General features: G+C 40.6%; 1 protein-coding gene and 1 pseudogene across 2 annotated transcripts in view; both read right to left on the bottom strand.

Annotated features, from left to right (window-relative positions):
• PIGU (phosphatidylinositol glycan anchor biosynthesis class U) overlaps positions 1–23,232 on the bottom strand; it is a 102,945-nt gene that overhangs the window by 47,532 nt on the left and 32,181 nt on the right. For both annotated transcript variants that reach the window (XM_059897768.1, XM_059897769.1), the window contains exon 6: positions 23,048–23,148. In XM_059897768.1, the coding sequence (XP_059753751.1) occupies positions 23,048–23,148 (101 nt within the window). The remainder of the gene's footprint in view (positions 1–23,047; positions 23,149–23,232) is intronic.
• On the bottom strand, positions 7,832–9,776 carry LOC132349018 (heat shock cognate 71 kDa protein-like; annotated as a pseudogene).

The following is a 23,232-nucleotide window of genomic DNA, read 5'->3' as shown; positions in this document are numbered from 1 at the left end:
GTGGAGAAAAGGGAAGCCTGTTACACGACTGGTGGGAATGTAAGTTGGTGCAGCCACTAGAAAACCGTATGGAGGTTCCTTAAAAAACTAAAAAATAGAGCTGCTATATAATCCAGTAATCCCACTCTTGGGCATATATCTGGAGAAAACTGTGATTCAAAAAGATATATGCATCCCATGTTCATAGCAGCACTATTTACAATAGTGCTGCTATGTAATAGTGCCAAGACATGGAAACAACCTATATGTCCACCGACAGATAAATGGATAAAGAAAATGTGGTATATGTACACAATGGAATACTACTCAGCCATAAAAAAGAATGAAATAATGCCATTTGAAGCAACATGGATAGACCAAGAGATTATCATACTAAGTGAAGTGAGTCAGAAAGAGAAGGACAAATACCATATGATATCACTTATGTGTGGAATCTAAAATATGACACAACTCACAGACATAGAAAACAAACTTACGGTTACCAAAGGGGAAAGGGGGGTGGCAGAGGGATAAGTTAGGAGTTTGGGATTATCAGACACAAACTACTATACATAAAATAGATAAACAACAAGGTCCTACTGTATAGTACAGGGAACTATATTCAATATCATGTAGTAAACCATAATGGAAAACAATATGAAAAAGGATATATACGTATGTATAACTGAATCACTTTGCTCTACAGCAGAAACTAATACAACATTGTAAATCAACTATACTTCAATTAAAAAAAAACTAGATGGATGTAAGAAAAAAATGGTATCTTTTTTTAAAAAAAACAAGTAGCTATTCCCTTTCAGATGGTTTAAGACAACAGAGTACCCTAAAATCAAGGCTAGAGAAACCCAGTTTACCACAGAGATTTTAGAGTGGCCCAGAAATCAGTAGAGTTCCATTGATGGTCCAAGGCTGGTATCTATAATGATAATATTTCATCAAGTAACAGTGCTCATGGTCACTCTTATTAGTGTGGGGTCAACTTTTACTGAAAACAACAGACATCTTCTCAATGGTGTTTCATAAAAGAAGGAATTATTCACTCCACTCAGTCCAGGGAATTTTACCCTCTCCCAACCCAGCTCCCGAGACAAACAGAAGCAGATGTTCCATAGGACTTTTTTGCCCACCAAAGTGGTGTATATACAGTGGTCTGACTTAACGATTTTTAGATTTGATGATGGTGCAAAAGCAATATGCATTCAGTAGAAACCATACTTCTAATTTTGAATTTTCATTTTTTTCCCCAAGCTAGCGGTATGCAGTACATATTCTCTCGTGATGCTGGGCAGCTGCAGCCGCAGCTCGCTGCCAGCCACTCGATCACGAGGTTAAACAACTGATACACTTACAACCGTTCTGTACCCATATAACTATTCTGTTTTTCACTCTTAGTACAGATTCAATAAATTACATGAAATATTCAGCACTTTATTATAAAATAGGCTTTGTATTAGATGATTTTGCCCAACTGTAGGCTAATGTAAGTGTTCTGGGCACATTTAAGGTAGGCTAGGCTAAGCTAAGCTCTTATGTTCAGTAGGTGAGGTGTATTCAATGTAGTTTTAACTTAGGATATTTTCAACCTACGAGGGGTTTACTGGGACATAACCCCAGCATAAGTCAAGGAAGATCTGTACTTGAAACATCTAAGAGCCACCCTGGAAGAGGGAGGGTTATGAATGTGACTACTTCATAGAAGAGTAAGTGGAGAGAAAAGAACTTTGAGTCCTCCATCCCTCAAACCAAGGAAACTCACCAGCTAGAAACAATTCCTGGTTGAAAGAAAGTGGAAGGCAGAGAAAGGAAGAAGTAAAAGACCAAGGACAGAACTCTATGGGATGGGCTATTTCATCACGTTGGTTAGTGCCAACATGATGTTCTGTATCCAGGGTACTTGTAAATATGACTGAGCAGGGACAGATCATGCCCAGCCAAGCTGTGCTACTAGCAGAGGTCCCCACACACCTCGAACCAGAACTGGGTCAACTCTGAGACAGGGAGATGGCAGTGGTGGGAAAGGTGCTATTCTGGAGCCCAACAGCTAGGGTGGACTCAGAATTCCTTGACTAGGCCAAAAAGTTGAATGATATTTTGGAGGAAACCAGCAAAGAGAGGGGAAAAGCTGGAAAGAACTTTTAAATTTAACACTGTTTTCTACAGAGATTGGTGGTGGTGGGAGTGAGAAGAGGCCCATGTGTCTGTTAACAGAGGAGGGATAATGTTCCAGTTCCATCCATTCTTACAAATGTGGTGGAAACAAACACATGACTTTCACCTCTCTCTCCCCCAGGAGACACCAGGGAGTGAAATAAACACAGCCACCTCCTGCCCTAATTGCCTGAGATCAGTAATTACTTGTCTGGAGCAGCTAACTATTTATAAGGTCCAAGAGAGAAGAAACAGCTCCTAGCTAAAAAATGGACTTGTGAGTTTTAGAATACTTGCTCCCAAGATCAGGAAGAAGCAACCTTCCTTCCTTGGATGAAACCATTAGGAAGGAAGAATCTGTTCCTTCTGCTAGTCTACCAGTAAGTGGCATCAGCATCTTCCCAGACACCTCAGCTATTCAACGCCCCTCCCACTCTCACACTCCCACTAGTCAGGTATACACATAATGATTTGCTATGTGTACATCTTGTGAAATGATCACCATCATAACTCTGGTTGAAACCAATGTTCTTGAGGAAGGAAAACTTATGAAGTATGAAACACAGAGTCCTTTGTGACGACCTAGATGGGTGGGATAGGGAGGGCAGGTGGGAGGCTCAAGAGGGAGGGGATATGGGGATATATGTATACATATAGCTGATTCACTTTGTTGTACAGCAGAAACTAACACAACATTTTAAAGCAATTATACTCCAATAAAGATATTTTTAAAAATAACTGAAACAAAAAAACACAGAGTAATGAAACATGGGCAAAGCACAAAATAAATCTGCCTCTTGAATAAAACAGAGCCTGCAGAACAGCAGTTGAGGACTTGTGGTAGGGAGCCAGCACAGAGAATGTGGAGTAAACTATCAGATGGCTGAGGCCTCTGGTCTGGGGGCAGAAACATGGTGCTGCAACAGTCAGGAGCCTGGTGTGTGGGATGCTGGGGCAGGTGTGGATGGGGCACATGCACAGTCTGAGCAAAAGTGAGGGGGAGGATGGAGGCACACAAGAGACTCAGACAGGGCTGGCATGTTTTTTTAAAAAACTAGAAGAGGCAAGAAGAATGGGTTAGGAAGGCAGAAGGAGGCGATGTGCTTGGGGCAGGGTCAGGGAAGAAAAAAGTAAAAGGTGTCTTCAGATATTTTAGATGAACCATGCAACACACCAACATTTCTGGAGTGTCTGCTCTATGCCAAGCCATGCTGGGTGCGGGAGACTGGTGACTCAGACAGTCTCTGTCCTCAGGGAGCTCCAAGTAAACAATGACAAAATACGGGAGGAAAGTGCAAAGGAAGTATTCGGAGCGCATCAGGGGAAGCTGACACCTGAGTTTTGAACAATGAGTAGGTGAGGCCGGCAGTCCAAGGGAAGAGCATGTGCACAGGCAGGAGGGCGAGGGAAAGAATGGTGTGCTGGGGGTGGAGGGGCAGAGACTGTAATTGGCTCAACATGGCAAAACAGAGTTGGAAGGAGTGACTGGAAGAGGGTGAAAAAGGGGCTTTTGTGGATGTTGGTAACATCCCTGTTTCTTAATGTGCACTTTTCTGTGTATGTGTTATACTTCAACAAAAAAGTTATAATCTAAAAAGTCTCAGCAAGCAGGTAGGTAGGGGTTGGATCAGGGAAGGCTTAGCTTGCACAGTCAATCAAAAACATGTCTACAAGCCTAGACATGACATCTCAAATAATGCCTGAAGTGGCAGCCTCATTTGGGCAAGAGCTAGGGCATCCTGCTCAGCTAACCAGGAGGAACTATACCAAGAAGACTGTGAATTTTACCAAAAAAAGATATAATCTACCATTTATCTGCTAAAATGGCCCAGATACTCAGTCACTAGGTTTCCTATACAAGCTCTAGTCTTTGGCCTTATCATACGAATACTAAAGTAGGGCTTCCCTGGTGGTGCTGTGGTTAAGAATCTGCCTGCCAATGCAAGGAACATGGGTTTGAGCCCTGGCCTGGGAAGATCCCACATGCCGCAGAGCAAATAAGCCCGTGCGCCACAACTACTGAGCCCACGTGCCACAACTACTGAAGCCTGCGTGCCTAGAGCCCATGCTTCTCAACAAGAGAAGCCACCGCAATGAGAAGCCCGCACACCACAATGAAGAGTAGCCCCCGCTCGCCGCAACTAGAGAAAGCCCGCATGCAGCAACGAAGACCCAACACAGCCAAAAATTAAAGAAACAAACAAACAAATAAATTTATAAAGTAAATCAGTCAAATGTATGTGTGCACTGGCTACAGTATCAGGGAATTTCATTATCTATCCAATCTAGCTTTGAATATGTTTTCCAACTCTCTATTGGTGTCAGCATGGCGGCCACAAGCCTGGGCAAGACCTGGGGTAACACTCTGCCCCCAGGGACTGTACCTTGAAGTGACCTGGGCCTGGGTGGGTGGCAGAGCTACAGGACAGAGCAGGAATGTAGATGAGGTGGAGCTATGGAAACTGGTTCAAGATAAGGAATTCAAGTAGAATGAGCAGAGACTGGGTTACAGACAGGGACCTGTACCAGGACAGGCAGTGGGACAGATTGGAATGTGGTCAAAAGGGCTGAGGTCTCCCAGGACACTCAGAAGAGGAAGTTGCACTAGGGCCTGAGAGCAAGCAAGACTACTGGGCAGGAGGAGGGGCTAGGGCCTGGCCCAGTGTTCTATACTCCTTGCCAAGTGTTCTTTCAACAGCACAGGCTTTCTCAGAGTAGTCCATCCACATCAGTGATGATGATGATGACAATTCTCTGAGCACGTACTCTGTTCCAGCCACGACTATAAGCATTTTACATGTATTAAGTCATTTAGTCCTTCCAATAACTCCATGGAGCGGATAAAATTACTATCCCCATTTCACAGATAAGTAAACTGAAGGACAGAGACTTTATTTGCTCAGGGTCACAAAACTAATGAATGGTGATAGAATTTGAACCCAGACAGTCTCATTCCAGAGCCCCGAATCTGTAACTGCAGCACTATGCTACCTTCTTGATTCTCAATCTATGGCTGTACCATAAAAATCACAATAAGCAGAGCAACTATTTGTTGAGTGGGTTTTGCTAAGGAATCATGCTAAGCATTCTGTGTTTCTTATTTATTCCTCTACTAATCCATGAGGCAGATCTTATCTCTGGGATCAAACTGAAGCTCTAGAGGCTGTGTGATCTGCCTGAGGCTACAGCACAGGTAACTAGAACCAGCAGGTTTTCGGCTGATCTGACAAAACCCCAGGCTCCTTCGTCCTAGGGTCCTTGGGCCTTTGGGTCCTCTAAGACTCTCTTCATGGGTAAGGCCTCATTTACCGCAGAGGAACCTCATATGGAAGTGATGGGCTCATCAGAGCTCAGGTTCATCACTCTGCCATGTTCTTCCAGGGCTGCGCTCCAGGAAGAGAACCTCTCATTTTAACCTTCTCCCAGTTTTCTCCAGAAAGCTCAGGAAGGGGCTTCCCTGGTGGCACAGTGGTTAAGAATCCACCTGCCAATGCAGGGGATACAGGTTTGAGCCCTGGTCCAGGAAGATCCCACATGTCGTGGAGCAACTAAGCCCATGCGCCACAACTAACGAGCCTGCGCTCTAGGGCCCACGTGCCACAGCTACTGAGCCCATGTGCCACAACTACTGAAGCCCGTGCACCACACTGAAGAGCAGTCCCTGCTCGTCGCACCTAGAGAAAGCCCGCACACAGCAACGAAGACCCAACGCAGCCAAAAATAAATAAATTAAATAGATAAATTAAAAAAAACCAAAAACAACAGAAAGCTCAGGAAGACCCTGTCAATCCTGAGGGATCTTTTATTTATTTATTTTATTTTATTTTATTTTATACAGCACGTTCTTATCAGTTATCTATTTTATACATATTAGTGTATATATGTCAATCCCAATCTCCCAATTCATCCCATCACCACTCCCCACCACCTGCTTTCCACCCTTGGTGTCCATACATTTGTTCTCTACATCTGTGTCTCTATTTCTGCCTTGCAAACCGGTTCATCTGTACCATTCCACATATATGTGTTAATATACGATATCTGTTTTTCTCTTTCTGACTTACTTCACTCTGAATGACAGTCTGTAGGTCCATCCACGTCTCTACAAATGACCCAATTTTATTCCTTTTTATGGCAATATTCCATTGTATATATGTACCACATCTTCTGTATCCATTCATCTGTCGATGGGCATTTAAGTTGCTTCCATGACTTGCCTATTGCAAATAGTGCTGCAATGAACATTGGGGTGCATGTGTCTTTTTGAATTATGTTCTTCTCTGGGTATATGCACAGTAGTAGGATTCCTGGGTCATATGGTAATTCTATTTTTAGTTTTTAAGGAAACTCCATACTGTTCTCTACAGTGGCTGCATCAATTTACATTCCCACCAAGAGTGCAAGAGGGTTCCCTTTTCTCCACACCCTCTCCAGCATTTGTTGTTTGTAGATTTTCTGATGATGCCCATTCTAACTGGTGTGAGGTGATAACCTCATTGTAGCTTTGATTTGCATTTCTCTAATAATTAGGGATGTTGAGCAGCTTTTCATGTGCCTCTTGGCCATCTGTATGTCTTCCTTGGAGAAATGTCTATTTAGTTCTTCTGCCCATTTTCTGATTGGGTTGCTTGTTTTTTTGATATTGAGCTGCATGAGCTGTTTATATATTTTGGATGTTGATCCTTTGTCCGTTGCTTCGTTTGCAAATATTTTCTCCCATTCTGAGGGCTGTCTTTTCATCTTGTTTATAGTTTCCTTTGCTATGCAAAAGCTTTTAAGCTTCATTAGGTCCCATTTGTTTATTTCTGTTTTTATTTCCATTACTCTAGGAGGTGGATCAAAAAAGATCTTGCTGTGATTTATGTCAAGTCAAAGAGTGTTCTTCCTATGTTTTCCTCTAAGAGTTTTATAGTGTCCTGTCTTACATTTAGGTCTTTAACCATTTTGAGTTTATTTTTGTGTATGGTGTTCTAATTAAATTCTTTTACATGTAGCTGTCCAGTTTTCCCAGCACCACTTATTGAAGAGACTGTCTTTTCTCCATTGTATATCCTTGCCTCCTTTGTCATAGATTAGTTGACCATAGGTGCATGGGTTTATCTCTGGGCTTTCTATCCTGTTCCATTTGATCTATATTTCTGTCTTTGTGCCAGTACCATATTGTCTTGATTACCGTAGCTTTGTAGTATAGTCTGAAGTCAGGGAGTCTGATTCCTCCAGCTCTGTTTTTTTCCCTCAGGATTGCTTTGGCTATTCAGGGTCTTCTGTGTCTCCATACAAATTTTAAGATTTTTTGTTCTAGTTCTGTAAAAAATGCCACTGGTAATTTGATAGGGATTGCATTGACTCTGTAGATTGCTTTGGCTAGTACAGTCATTTTCACAATATTGATTGTTCCAATCCAAGAACATGGTATATCTCTACATCTGTTTGTGTCATCTTTTTTTTTTTTATGGTGCCAATTTTAAATACCGTTTTATTTAAGACATTGCATTTTCCACTTACAATACAGTGCTTGTAAAGTACAATGTTATTTCCTTTCCCTGTGCACATATTCCATGTTCAAGTATCAAGAATGCCGAGTTTATTACAGCAGCTCAACTTTAAAACTGCCATGGAATTTGCTATAAATTTGGGTCCTTCAATGTTTTGTGGAACAATGCTAAATCTATGCTAGGCTGGCTTAATCGACCTCTTCAATGGTGGGCCCAGAGGAGGCACCATCAGATGGAGGAGTTCCACCACCAGGGAAGCCCCCAGGCATTCCTCCTGGCATTCCTCCTGGCATGCCTCCTGAGCTCTGGTACAGCTTGGTAATGATGGGGTTGCAGACTTTTTCCAGCTCCTTCTGCTGATGTTCAAATTCTTCCTTCTCTGCAGTCTGGTTCTTATCAAGACAGTTGATTATTTCATTACACTTATCAAGAATCTTCTGTTTGTCCTCATCATTAATCTTGCCTTGAAGTTCCTCATCGTCAACAGTAGCTTTCATGTTGAAAGCATAGGATTCAAGAGGATTCTTCGAAGACAACTTATCCCGCTGCTTCTCATCTTCAGCTTTGTACTTCTCTGCTTCCTGAACCATGCGTTCAATGTCTTCCTTGCTCAAACGGCCCTTGTCATTAGTGATGGTAATTTTGTTCTCTTTTCCTGTGCTCTTATCCACAGCAGAGACATTGAGGATGCCATTGGCATCAATATCAAAAGTGACTTCAATCTGAGGAACACCACAGGGGGCAGGAGGTATGCCTGTGAGTTCAAACTTGCCAAGCAGGTTGTTATCCTTGGTCATGGCACGCTCACCTTCATAAACCTGAATGAATATCGGGCTGGTTGTCCAAGTAGGTTGTGAAGGTCTGCGTCTGCTTGGTGGGAATGATGGTGTTGCTCTTGAGGACAGTCATGACTCCACCAGCAGTTTCAGTTCCAAGGGAAAGAGGAGTGACATCCAACAGCAGCAAGTCTCGAACATTTTCAGATTTGTCTCCAGATAGAATGGCTGCCTGGACAGCTGCACCATAAGCAACAGCCTCATCAGGGTTGATGCTCTTATTCAGTTCTTTCCCGTTGAAGAAGTCCTGTAGAAGTTTCTGATTCTTGGGGATGCGGGTTGAACCACCCACCAGGACAATATCATGGATCTGAGACTTGTCTAGCTTGGCATCCCGAAGGGCTTTCTCCACAGGGTCCAGTGTGCCACGGAACAGGTCAGCATTCAGTTCTTCAAATCGGGCACGGGTAATTGAGGTATAGAAGTCGATTCCTTCACAGAGGGAATCAATCTCAATAGTGGCCTGGGTGCTGGAAGATAGAGTGTGCTTAGCATGCTCACAAGCAGTATGAAGGCGACGGACAGCCTTCTTGTTCTCACTGATGCCCTTCTTGTGCTTGCACTTGAACTCTGCAATAAAATGGTTGACCATCCGGTTGTCAAAGTCTTCTCCACCTAAGTGGGTATCTCCAGCTGTAGACTTCACCTCAAAGATTCCATCCTCAATAGTGAGGACTGACACATCAAAAGTGCCACCACCTAAATCAAAGATCAGCACATTTCTTTCTGCTCCAATCTTTTTGTATAAGTCATAGGCAACAGCAGCAGCAGTTGGCTCGTTGATGATTCTAAGTACATTGAGCCCAGCAATAGTTCCGGCATCTTTGGTAGCCTGATGCTGAGAGTCATTAAAGTACGCAGGTACTGTGACAACAGCATTGGTAACAGTCTTCCCAAGGTAGGCTTCTGCTATTTCCTTCATCTTTGTCAAAACCATGGATGACACCTCCTCTGGATAGAAACTTTTTGTCTCTCCCTTGTATTCTACTTGAACCTTAGGCCTGCCTGAATCATTCACCACTATAAAGGGCCAATGCTTCATATCAGACTGGACAACAGATCATCAAATCTTTGTCCAATGAGGCGTTTGGCATCAAAACCCGTGTTGGTGGGATTCTTGCAACTTGGTTCTTTGCAGCATCACAAATCAATCATTCGGTATCAGTAAAGGTGACATAACTTGGGGTAGTTCGGTTCCCCTGATCACTGGCAATTATTTCCACCTTTCCGTGCTGGAAGATAACCACACAAGAATAGGTGGCGCAAGATCAATGCCAACTGCAGGTCCCTTAGACATGGTTGCTGGAGCGCAGGCCTGGGTCTGCTGGAGGAGAAAACAGCAATCTGGAAAGCTGCTGCCATGTTCAATGAGACCTGATTGTGTCATCTTTGATTTCTTTCATCAGTGTCTTACAGTTTTCTGAGTACAGGTTTTTTACCTCCTTAGGTAGGTTTATTCCTAGGTATTTTATTCTTTTTGTTGCAACGGTGAATGGGATTGTTACCTTAATTTCTCTTTTTGATCTTTCGTTGTTAGTGTATAGGAATGCAAGAGATTTCTGTGCATTAATTTTGTATCCTGCGGCTTTACCAAATTCATTGATTAGCTCTAGTAGTTTTCTAGTGGCATCTTTAGGATTGTCTATGTATAGTATCATGTCAACTGAAACAGTGACAGTTTTCATTCTTCTTTTCCAATTTGTATTCCTCTTATTTCTTTTTCTTCTCTGATTGCCATGGCTAGGACTTCCAAAACTATGTTGAATAAGAGTGGCGAGAGTGGATATCCTTGTCTTGTTCCTGATCTTCGAGGAAATGCTTTCAGTTTTTCATCATTGAGAATGATGTTTGCAGTGGGTTTGTCGTATATGGCCTTTATTATGCTGAGGTAGGTTCCCTCTATGCCCACTTTCTGTAGAGTTTTTATCATAAATGGATGTTGAATTTTGTCAAAAGCTTTTTTCTGCATCTATTGAGATGATCATATGGTTTTTATTCTTCAATTTGTTAATATGGTGTATCACATTGATTGATTTGCATATATTGAAGAATCCTTGAATCCCTGGGGTGAATCCCACTTGATCATGGTATATGATCCTTTTAATGTGTTGTTGGATTCTGTTTGCTAGTATTCTGTTGAAGATTTTGCATCTATATTCATCAGTGATATTGGTCTGTAATTTTCTTTTTTTGTAGTATCTTTGTCTGGTTTTGGTATCAGGGTGATGGTGGCCTTGTAGAATGAGTTTGGGAGTGTTACTTCCTCTGCAATTTTTTGGAAGAGTTTGAGAAGGATGGGTGTTATCTCTTCTCTAAATGTTTGATAGAATTCACCTGTGAAGCCATCTGGTCCTGGACTTTTGTTTGTTGGAAGATTTTTAAGCATAGTCTCAATTTCATTACTTGTGATTGGTCTGTTCATATTTTCTATTTCTTCCTGGTTCAGTCCTGGAAGCTTATAAGAATTTGTCCATTTTTTCCAGGTTGTCCATTTTATTGGCATAGAGTTGCTTGTAGTTGTCTCTTAGGATGCCTTTGTATTTCTGTGGTGTCTGTTGTAACTTCTCCTTTTTCATTTCTAATTTTATTGATTTGAGTGCTCTCCCTCTTTTTCTTGATGAGCCTGGTTAATGGTTTATCAATTTTGTTTCTCTTCTCAAAGAACCAGCTTTTAGTTTTATTGATCTTTGCTATTGTTTTGTTTCTATATCATTTATTTCTGCTCTGATCTTTATGATTTCTTTCCTTCCGCTAACTTTGGGTTTTGTTTGTTCTTCTTTCTCTAGTTCCCTTAGGTGTAAGGTTAGATTGTTTACTTGAGATTTTTCTTGTTTCTTGAGGTAGGATTGTATTGCTATAAACTTCCCTCTTAGAACTGCTTTTGCTGCATCCCATAGGTTTTGGATTGTTGTGTTTTCGTTGTCATTTGTCTCTAGGTATTTTTTTATTTCCTCTTTGATTTCTTCAGTGATCTCTTGGTTATTTAGTAATGTATTGCTTAGCCTCCATGTGTTTGTGTTTTTAATGTTTTTTTCCCTGTAATTTATTTCTAATAAACCATAGCGTTGTGGTTGGAAAATATGCTTGATATGATTTCAATTTTCTTAAATTTACTGAGGCTTGATTTGTGACCCAAGATGTGATGTATCCTGGAGAATGTTCTGTGTGCACTTGAGAAGAAAGTGTAATCTGATGTTTTCAGATGGAATGTCCTATAAATATCAGTTAAATCTATCTGGTCTATTGTGTCATTTAAAGCTTGTGTTTCCTTATTAATTTTCTGTCTGAACGATCTGTCCATTGGTGTAAGTGAAGTGTTAAAGTCCCCCACTATTACAATAGTTACGACAGTAACTATTGTGTTACTGTTGATTCCCTCTTTTATAGCTGTTAGCATTTGCCTTATGTATTGAGGTGCTCCTGTGTTGGGTGCATGTATATTTATAATTGTTATATCTTCTTCTTGTATATTTTTTATAAATTTATTTATTTATTTTTGGCTGTGTTGGGTCTTCGTTGCTGCGTGCAGGCTTTCTCTAGTTGTAGCGAGCAGGGGTTACCCTTCCTTGCAGTGCGTGGGCTTCTCATTGCGGTGGCTTCTCTTGTTGCGGAGCATGGGCTCTAGGCGCAAGAGCTTCAGTAGTTGTGGCTTGCGGGCAATAGAGTGCAGGCTTAGTAGTTGTGGCTCACAGGCTTCGCTGCTCCGTGGCATGTGGGATCTTCCCGGACCAGGGTCAGAACCCGTGTCCCCTGAACTGGCAGGCATATTCCTAACCACTGCACCACCAGGTAAGCCCTTCTTGTTGGATTGATCCCTTGATCATTATGTGGTGTACTTCCTTGTCTCTTGTAACAGTCTTTATTTTAAAGTCTATTTGGGGCTTCCCTGGTGGCGCAGTGGTTGAGAATCTGCCTGCCAATGCAGGGGACACGGGTTTGAGCCCTGGTCTGGGAGGGTCCCACATGCCACGGAGCAACTGGGCCCGTGAGCCACAATTACTGAGCCTGCGCGTCTGGAGCCTGTGCTCCGCAACGGGAGAGGCCGCGATAGTGAGAGGCCCGTGCACCGCGATGAAGAGTGGCCCCCGCTTGCCACAACTAGAGAAGGGCCCTCACACAGAAACGAAGACCCAACACAGCCATAAAATAAATAAATTAAAAACTAAAGAAATGGCTTTATTTAAAAAAAAAAAAGATTAATCACAAGATTAACTTGTTTGAAAATGAAGTCTAGTTTCAATAAACTTGGCCTGATTATTTTTAAAAAAAATAAAGTCTATTCTATCTGATAAGAGTATTGCCACTCCAGCTTTCTTTTGATTTCCATTTGCATGGAATATCTTTTTCCATCCCCTCACTTTCAGTCTGTACGTGTCCCTAGGTCTGAAGTGGGTCTCTTGTAGACAGCATATATATGGGTCTTGTTTTTGTATCCATTCAGCCAGCCTGTGTCTTCTGGTTGGAGCATTTAATCCATTCACATTTAAGGTAATTATTGATATGTATGTTCCTGTTACCATTTTCTTAATTGTTTTGGGTTTGTTTCTGTAGGCCCTTTTCTTCTCTTGTGTTTCCCACTTACGGAAATTCCTTTAGCATTTGTTGTAGAGTTGGTTTGGTGGTGAATTTTCTTAGCTTTTGCTTGTCTGTAAAGCTTTTGATTTCTCCATCAAATCTGAATGAGATCCTTGCCGGGTAGAGTATTCTTGGTTGTAGGTTCCTCCCTTTCAGCACTTTAAATATATCGTGCCACTCCCTTCTGGCTTGTAGAGTTTCTGCTGAGAAATCAGCTGTTAATCTTATGGGAGTTCCCTTGTATGTTATTTGTCATTTTTCCCTTGTTGCTTTTAATAATTTTTCTTTGTCTTTAATTTTTCTCAACTTGATTACTATGTGTCTCGGCGTGTTTCTCCTTGGTTTTATCCTGCCTGGGACTCTCTGCGCTTCCTGGACTTGGGTGGCTCTTTCCTTTCCCATGTTAGGGAAGTTTTCGACTATAGTCTCTTCAAATATTCTCTCGGGTCCTTTCTCTCTCTCTTCTCCTTCTGGAACCCCTATAATGCGAATGTTGTTGTGTTTAATGTTGTCCCAGAGGTCTCTTAGGCTGTCTTCATTTCTTTTCAATCTTTTTTCTTTAGTCAGTTCCACAGCAGTGATTTCCACCATTTTGTCTTACAGGTCACTTATCCATTCTTCTGCCTCAGTTGTTCTACTATTGATTCCTTCTAGTGTATTTTTCATTTCAGTTATTGTATTATTCATTTCTGTTTGTTCTTTAATTCTTCTAGGTCTTTTTTAAAGATTTCTTGCATCTTCTCGATCTTTACCTCTATTCTTTTCCCAAGGTCCTGGATCATCTCCACTATCATTATTCTGAACTCTTTTTCTGGAAGGTTGCCTATCTCCATTTCATTTAGTTGTTTTTCTGGGGTTTTATCTTCTTCCTTCATCTGGTACATAGTCCTTGGCCTTTTCACTTTGTCCATCTTTCTGTGAATGTGGTTTTCATTCCACAGGCTGCAGGATTCTAATTCTTCTTGCTTCTGCTGTCTGCCCTCTGGTGGATGAGGCTATCGAAGAGGCTTGTGCAAGCTTCCTGATGGGAGGGACTGGTGGTGGGTAGAGCTGGCTGTTGCTCTGGTGGGCAGAGCTCAGTAAAACTTTAATCTGCCTGTTTGCTGATGGGTGGGGCTGAGTTCCCTCCCTGTTTGTTGTTTGGCCTGAGGCGACCCAGTACTGGTGGCTGGTGCCTACAGGCTCTTTGGTGGGGCTAATGGTGGACTCTGGGAGGGCTCACGCCAAGGATTACTTCCCTGAGCTTCTGCTGCCAGTGTCCTTGTCCCCATAGTGAGCCACAGTCGCCCCCTGCCTCTGCAGGAGACCCTCCAACACTAGCAGGTAGGTCTGGTTCAGTTTCCAATGGGGTCACTGCTCCTTCCCCCTGGGTCCTGATGTGCACACTACTTTGTGTGCCCTCCAAGAGTGGAGTCTCTATTTCCCCCAGTCCTGTCGAAGTCCTGCAATCAAATCCTGCTAGCCTTCAAAGTCTGATTCTCTGGGAATTCCTCCTCCCATTGCCGGACCCCCAGGTTGGGAAGCCTGACGTGGGGCTCAGAACCTTCACTCCAGTGGGTGGACTTCTGTGGTATAATTGTTCTCCAGTTTGTGAGTCACCCACCCAGCGGTAATGGGATTTGATTTTATTATGATTGTACCCCTCCTACCATCTCATTGTGGCTTCTCCTTTGTCATTGGATGTGGGGTATCTTTTTTGGTGAGTTCCAGTGTCTTCCTGTCAATGATCGTTCAGCAGTTAGTTGTGATTCTGGTGTTCTCCCAAGAGGAAGTCCTGAGGGATCTTTTAATATCTTTAAATATTATCAAGAGTAACAATCAACACCATCATTTACTGAGCATCTAGTTCATGCTCCCACACTATGCTAAGTGTTTCACATGCACCATCTCATTCATTTTTTATTTTCTCCTCATCTCATTCATTCTTTACATTTACGCTATGCAGTAGGGACTGTTTCAGTCCCCATGTTATAGACAAGGAAACTGAGGCCCTAAACAGTTAAGTGACTTGCTTACAGTGATAATGCCAGGAAGTGCTAGAACTAGGATTAGCTATGAGATCTGTGTCGACTGAAAAAAAAATGCACAACCTAAAAGTTGAGAGTTATGTTTTATTTGGTGGACAAAACTGAGGACTTAAGCCTGGGACACAGTATCTCAGATAGCTCTGAGAGACTGCTTCCAAAGAGGTAAGAGAGGAGCCGAGATATATAGTAGTTTTTGCAACAAAGACCATGTAGTCGGAACATCAAAAGATTACTGTTAATTAGAGAAAACCAGGTATCTCAAGTTAAGGAATTTAGCGCTTTTCTATGTATGGGAAGATGCAAGCGTCTGGGCTCTCTGAAATCATTCCTTTGATATGCACCTCAGCTATCTGGGCCTGTGCTTTCTCATCCTGAGTCTCCTCAGGGTGCACCTTCAGGGGTGGCTGCAGTGACTGACCTCTAGATGGGGAGCATCCTGTTTCTATCCTGAGTTCCCTCGGGGCTCATCATAGGGGCAGCTGTAATGTGATGGCTTGAGGGCTGTGACACATTTGTTTACTGATTTTGCAGGTAACATTTTTTCATTGACATCTGTCTGACATCACAGCAGCCTGAGCTCTTACTCTGAACCACCTCGGATAGTACTGATTCTTCTTTTTCCTTGGGAAGCAAGTCCTGTCACCCAGGCCTCTTTTGGTGGAATAAGGAGAGTCAGAAGGGTCCTTGGGCGGCAAACCTCAAGAATTTCTAGTCTGGAGCATCTCATTGTTGACAAACACCAACAGTGAATAAGCAGGAGTACCTATTAACATCTGTTTGTTTTCCTTTTGAAAGCCTAATGAAGATGACTTCAGAGGGATGGAGTATTTTAATCAGCTCCTTCACCAAAGCCCCAACCTTTGAAGTAAAACCCAAGCTGCTCCACTAAACGAACATCAACCCTGCCCACAGACTTGAGTTTCCTGGCCAACACCCCAACAAGGACATCACAATACAATGGTCTGGGCTTTGTCCTGGCCTGTGGCTCTCAGAGTGTCCCAGGCAACCCTGGGCTGCCACAAAGGAAGTCAAAGGAGGGCAAGTAGAAGGAGTCAAGGGGACAAAGCAAATGAGGCCACTCCCTTCTGTGGGGGCACCTGCTCCACGGAAGTCTGGGGAGAGAGGTACCTAGTTTACTTCCACTGTCCCTATCTTCTTATCAATAAATTTAATTTATTTTAAATTATGTGCTCATTGAAGAAACTTTGGGAAAAAACAGATATGAGGAGGAAATAAAAATTACTCATGAACTTACTCTGCAGAAACAATTATTACTCTTTTGGAATCTCTTTCTATTTGTGTTATAGTTTTAACATAGTTGAGATTATACTTTATTAAAATACACAATTTTGTATTCAGCTTTTAAAAAATAAATGTATCCTCACATAACTTACAATTATTTTCAAATATCATGTGCATGGATAAACTGTATTTTCTTTAATTACATGGGCAAACCATGTTTTACTTAGCCATTCCTCTCTCTACTTTGAAGTATTTTCCAATTTTTCTAATCATTATAAATAATCCTGCAATTAATGACTTAGCATCATAAAGCTTGGTCTGTAATTCTGCACTACTTCAGGATAGGTTATCAAAATTAAAATTCATAAATCAAAAGAACAAACACTTGAACTACTGCCAAACTGCTTCCCAAGAGGTCTGTACTAATTTACAAGTCAACTTGCCATGTGGGAAAATGCCAGTTTGATAGCACTTTGCCAGACCTGACAATTATCTTCTAAAATCTTTGCCAATTTGAAAGGGAATAAAAAAACCACTTCTTTGTTATTTCAATTTGCTTTTCTTTATTAGTTATCTAAGGAGTTGAATATTTTTTCATAGTTTTTAGTCATTTAGATCCCTTCTTTTGTGAATTCTCCCAACTGTTTTCTTCTTTAAATAAAGAGTGAATTATTCCTTCATGAATTTTATTAAATATCTAATTATGTGGTACAAATGTGAAATATAGAAATATGACCTGCAGATTCTATAACTGAACTTTGTATATACTGCTAATAGGGATTACTAATATATTCAAAGAGAATAGTTCAGAGACCTAACTAAAATAGAATTCTTCAAATATTTTAACAGATTAGAAATGTTACTTGCAACGGTCTCTACTTACAGATGCCAACAATGGAAAATAACTTAAGTGTCCAGCAAAAGGGAAGGCCTGGGACCCCATGACAAATATACCTGAGGAATGGAAGTGGAGGTGGGGTAGGGTGGGATGATAAAAGACTTTTACTTCCCATTTCATATGTTTGAATTTCTTTTATTTTTACCAAGTACTTGAACTACTCTTAAAATTTTAAAAACTTAAATTTTGATGTAAAGAAATTAACAAATGTGACTAATGTCATTCATGATTCATATGAAACAAGTAATAAAATTAAAACAAAACTGTGCATACAATATTACAAAAATGTTCATAAAATTCATTTGACAGAAATCTAGAGTGACATAATAAAAAAAATTTTTTTCTGTGGAACCAAAAACAATGTGGCTGCAAAGGAGTTACGTATAACTTTTTTACATTTTTTTCCCCCAAACAAAATCGTTCCATTGACTTAAAGGGTCTTTTGAAAGATGTTCTTAAAATGGCATACTTTACATTTTTGTGTGAGACTTCCATTGTACACACCTCAGAGAGCATGTCTTTAGTCTTTCTACCTTTGTGCTCGGCTATTTTAAAGGTGACATTTCCAAAGGCCAGTGCTCAATCCCTTCTGCCAGGCTGCCTCATACAGTCCTTACTTTAATGGACACCAGGCACCTTGATAAATGAGTCTACCTGAGCTGGACACTCTGGAAACAGGAACTGAGGCAGGGGATGTTCACAGACAGCAAAGAGTCATTTCAAGTAACTTGATAATAAGTTAAACTAAATGACCTACAGAAAGACTAACTACAACCACTCCAAGCGAAGCAATGTCTTATGAAGACCTAAGTCATTCCCATGTGCCACCCTAGAAAAGGTAAGTAAACTCTAAGTAAAAGGTCCTATGTACAACTTTTGAGTCTTTATTTCCTAAGTGTGCAAACTATTCAGCAATAATGTAGGGAAATAAGAGCTCTCATACACTTCTTATGAGAGTATAAGTTGGTAAAACTCTTGAAGGCAATTTAGTGATAAATTTCAGAAATCCTAAAGAAGGTATACACCCAGTGACACAATAATTCTATTTCTAGGACTTTAGAGTAAGAAAATAATTGAACATGAGTGTGACAATTACTGTTAGAAATTATATTAGAAAATTAACTGTATGGGAATTCCCTGGCAGTCCAGTGGTTAAGACTCAGCACTTTCACTACCGTGGCCCGGGTTCGATCCCTGGTTTGGGAACTAAGATCCCACAAGCTGCATGATGCGGCCAAAAAAATTTAAAAATTAAAAATTAAAAAAAAGAAAGAAAATCAACTATAGTATTATTTAAACAGCTGAAAACTGGGAAATTAACTAGATATTTAATAGTATAAGTTGGTTAAAGAATTTCTATTTATTCATCAACACAATGGAACAGTAAGCAGCCATGAAAAATGACAGACTAAATGTTTACTGACGTGGTAGACTGTATTTTTGGCCCCAATTCTTAACCCCTCCCTATGTCCAGGCTCTTTGCCATATAACTTTGCAGTGTCCCCCCACTGTGGACAGGATGGAAATACCCACCCCTGAGATCAGCCATGTGTTATGTTTTGATCAATGCAATATAAGCACATGTGATACAACCAGAAACGTCAAAAGCTCAAGCCTCATTGGGCTTGTTCGCAGTTGTGTCTCTCCCATCACTATGAGAAGAATATGCCTAAATTAGTCCCCTGGTCCATGAGGATGACAGACATGTGGCAAACAGCCCAGCCTAGATGAGCCAACTACAGTCAGCTGCTGATGCATGAATGAGCCCCGATGAAACCAACAAACTGTCTAGCCATATCCAACCTAGATCAGCTGACACCTATCTGACTTACAGACACATGAGCTAAGTAAATGCGTATTGTTGTTTTAAGCCACTGAGTTTTGGAGTGCTTTGTCAAATAACATTTTTGTGACGACAGTTAACTGATACAATATTTAAAAGTGTAAAAGAAAAATGAGGGAAAAATCTGGAAATATATACCTCCAATGCTAATAGACTTCTAGTGAAAAATGGTAGGTTAATCACATGTATATCATCTTTCCCTCCAAAACCTCACTAAAATGACAATAAAGCATTAAAAATAGTCTTAAAAACAAATTAACAGAAGAGACTATAGCAAAATAAATTTTAACATAATAGTGGAAACATTAAAAGCAGGAGGAAGAGGGATAAATGATTGAGCAATATGGAAGAAATTACAGCTCAATGGCCTGCAGAGAGGAATACCAATAAAAATCAGGCCAATTCACCCCATACAACTTCTGAGAGATCCAGCACCTTGAAGGTATCAGATACTATGGCAGGTGGGGGTAAGTTACAGAGATGAGAATCAAGCTGAACGTTTGTATACAGACCAGCCAGAACCCCAGGTCTCACCTCAACTATGTGCAGCCAGGTGAATACCCCTACATACCCCATCCTTCTGACATTCTTAAATAATAAGCAGACAGCCAAGGATCACCATAAATAAGAGAAAATCTACCCATATGAAAGACAGAGCCCAAGACAAACAGAAAAAGAAAGGCGGGGTGGGGAGGGGGGAGAGAATCCAGGAAGACAAAGAGATTATGCTTAGAACAAATGGAAACTGAAAACAAAAACAAAACCAAGAAAACTCAGAGAGATAAGAGAGAATATCGTGGTGATAAAATAATAATGATGCTTCAAAGAAACAACTGGAGACCAAGAAAGAACTTAAATCAATAGAAAATAAAACATACAAATTAGATCAATCCAAAAAGTCCAATATCCAATAGGCATCCCAAACGAGAGGACAGAGAAAACAGAGAGGAGAGAGAATTTGAAAAACAGTACCGGAATATCTTCTAGAACTAAAGGACACTAGTCTCTATTTTGAAAGGGCCTACCAAGTACCCAGTAATGAATGAAAAAAGAACCAAGTAGACATAGCATCATGAAATTTCAAAATACTGAGGATAAAAAGAAGATCTTAAATCTTTCAAAGAAAAAATTAGGTTACATATAGTGGCTTCAAACTGCCCAACAGCAACCGGGATGCTAGAACACAGTGAAGCAATGCCTTCAAAATTCTGAAGGAAAATTTTTTCTGATCTAGAATTCTATACCTTGCCCCAACTATTAATTTGGTGCTAAGTTAGAAAAGCACATTTTTTCATGTGTGGAATGATTCAAAATATGTATCTCACACACCCTTTCTTAGAAAACTACTAGAGGAAGTACTTTAGCAAAACCAAGGAAAAAAATCAATAAACGAAAAAAGGAATCTAGGAAAGAAGGGATACAATACAAGAGAATTATAAGGAAACGTTCCAGTATGACAGCTTTGCATCAAGACCACACAACAACCAGGACAGACTGGTACAGGATGAAGGATGTGTGAGGCAGATCTCCAGAAAAATAATGGAACCAATAAACTATTTGATGTACTTAAGCATTTGTTTAAAAACTACAGACCTACTTTGTTTTACTGTACTTTGCAGATATTGTGTTTTTTACAAATTGAAGATCTGTGGCAACCCTGCATTAAGTAAGTCTATCAGAGCCATTTTTCCAACAGCATTTGCTCACTTTGTGTCTCTGTGTCATGTTCTGGTAATTCTTGCAATATTTCAAATTTTTTCATTATTATTATGTTTGTTATGGTGATCTGTGATCTTTGATATTACTCTTTTAATTGTTTGGGGGCACCACATGCCCATAATATGGCAAACAACTGATAAGTGTTGTCTGTGTTCTGACTATTTCACAGACTAGCTGTTCCCCCACTTCTCTCCCTCTCCTCAGGCCTCCCTATTCCTTCCTAATATTGAAATTAGGCCAATTAATAACCATACAATGGTCTCTAAGTGTTCAAGTCAAAGGAAGTGTTGCATACTTCTCACTTTAAATCAAAAGCTAGAAATAGGGCTTCCCTGGTGGCGTAGTAGTTAAGAATCCGCCTGCCAATGCAGGGGACACGGGTTTGAGCCCTGGTCCAGGAAGATCCCACATGCCGCGGAGCAACTAAGGCCATGCTCCACAACTACCGAGCCTGCGCTCTAGAGCCTGCAAGCCACAACTACTGAAGCCCACATGCCACAACTGCTGAAGCCCGTGTGCCACAACTACTGAAGCCCGTGCACCTAGAGCCCGTGTTCTGCAACAAGAGAAGCCACTTCAATGAAAAGGCTGCGCACCGCAACAAAGAGTAGCCCCCGCTTGCCACAACTAGAGAAAGCCCACGCGCAGCAACGAAGACCCAACGCAGCCAAAAATAATAAATAATTTTTTAAAATTTTTTTTAAAAAAGCTAGAAATAATTAAGCTTAGTGAGGAAGGCACGTCGAAAGCTGGGATAGGATGAAAGCTAGGCCTCTTGCACCAGTTAGCCTAGTGGTAATGCAAATGTAAAGTTCTTGAAGAAAATTAAAAGTGCTACTCCAGTGAACACATGAATGATAAGAAACCAAAACAACCTTATTGCTGATATGGAGAAAGTCTGAGTGGTCTGGAGAGAAGATCAAACCTGCCACAACATTCCCTTAAGCCAAAGCCTCAACCAGAGTAAGGCCCTAACTTTCTTCAATTTTATGAAGGCTGAGAGAGGTGAGGAAGCTATAGAAGAAAAGTTTGAAGCTAGAAGAGATTAGTTCATGAGGTTCAAGGAGAGAAGCCTGTCTCCAGACCATAAAAGTGCAAGGTGAAGTCGCACGTGCTGATGTAGAAGCTGCAGCAAGTTATCCAGAAGATCTACCTAAGACAATTAATGAAGGTGGCTACACTAAACAACATATTTTCAATGTAGACGAAACAGCCTTATTTCAGAAGAAGATGCCATCTAGGACTTTCATAGCTAGAAAAGAGAAGTCAATGCCTGGCTTCAAAGCTTCAAAGGATGGGCTGATTCTCTTATTAGGGGCTAATTTTTTTTATCAATAAAGTATGTTTAAATTAAGCTATGTACATTTTTTTAGACATAATGCTATTGCATACTTAACAGAATATAGTATAGTGTAGACATAACTTTTATCTGTGCTGGGAATCCAAAAAATTCGTGTGACTCACTTTATTGCAATATTTGCTTTATTGCTGTGATCTGGAACCAAACTCACAATATCTCTTAGGTATGCCTGTATTGTTAGGCACTTGAAAGATCTAGCAGAGCAATTAGGGGGAAAAAAGTGATTGGTACAGAAAGATAAAGCAAAACAAAAACAAAAACAAGCAAAAAACCCACAATTATTAACCTCAGAAAAAATAAAAGGTTGTACAAGAAAGAAAAAATAACCATAGTTATTACTTTTCCCAACAGTGAATAATACATATACTGTCATAAAATATAGGTACCAACTACTGATTTAATCAAAGCTGTGACATAACTTCTCTAGGAAAACCAGGTAAAGGGGAAGTGAAGATATTGGTAAAAGAAAGCTAAATCTTTATCTCCCATAATAAGAATACAATAGATAATGTCTAAAATTTATCATTCATGAAACAGCAATACAAGGTCTTATTTAGAAATATGGAAATAAATACTAGCAAAAAAAAAAAGTAGTTCCTTCAAAGAAGTTGAACTAGGGATGGGAAGAAAGGGGCAGAACACTGCTATTCTCATTGTAAGCCTTTTAGAAGTTTTTGTTTTTTGTTTAAACTATGTTAACAGTGACTCTCTGAGTGGTAGAATTTCAGGATGTTTTAATTAATTTTTTTCTCTTGGCTTACCTAAATTTTCTATAAAATTACTTGTGTAATTTTAAAAAATGTTTTTAAGTGTTGTATTTTTTTTTTTTAAATCCACAGCATAAGTGTTACAAAAGCCTGCACAAATTAGGGACTGAACTTTGTACTTTCCTTTGGGGCCTTACCTTTTATCGTGGTCAAAATGAAGAAAGCAATGAGGGTGTTGTTGATGGCGCAGGTAGACTTGGCAACACAAGACAAGATCGTGTAGGGATTTAAGAGATAGCTGGGGAAAAACACACATATTTGGCATTAGTAATCCTGGTCAAAGGACCAGGGAGTCCTGGCCACCATAGCCAGGAAGTTCAAG

Source organism: Balaenoptera ricei, chromosome 15, assembly GCF_028023285.1.
Source record: "Balaenoptera ricei isolate mBalRic1 chromosome 15, mBalRic1.hap2, whole genome shotgun sequence".
NCBI classification, from domain to species: Eukaryota; Metazoa; Chordata; class Mammalia; order Artiodactyla; family Balaenopteridae; genus Balaenoptera; species Balaenoptera ricei.
This window is presented reverse-complemented; position numbering and strand designations above follow the sequence as displayed.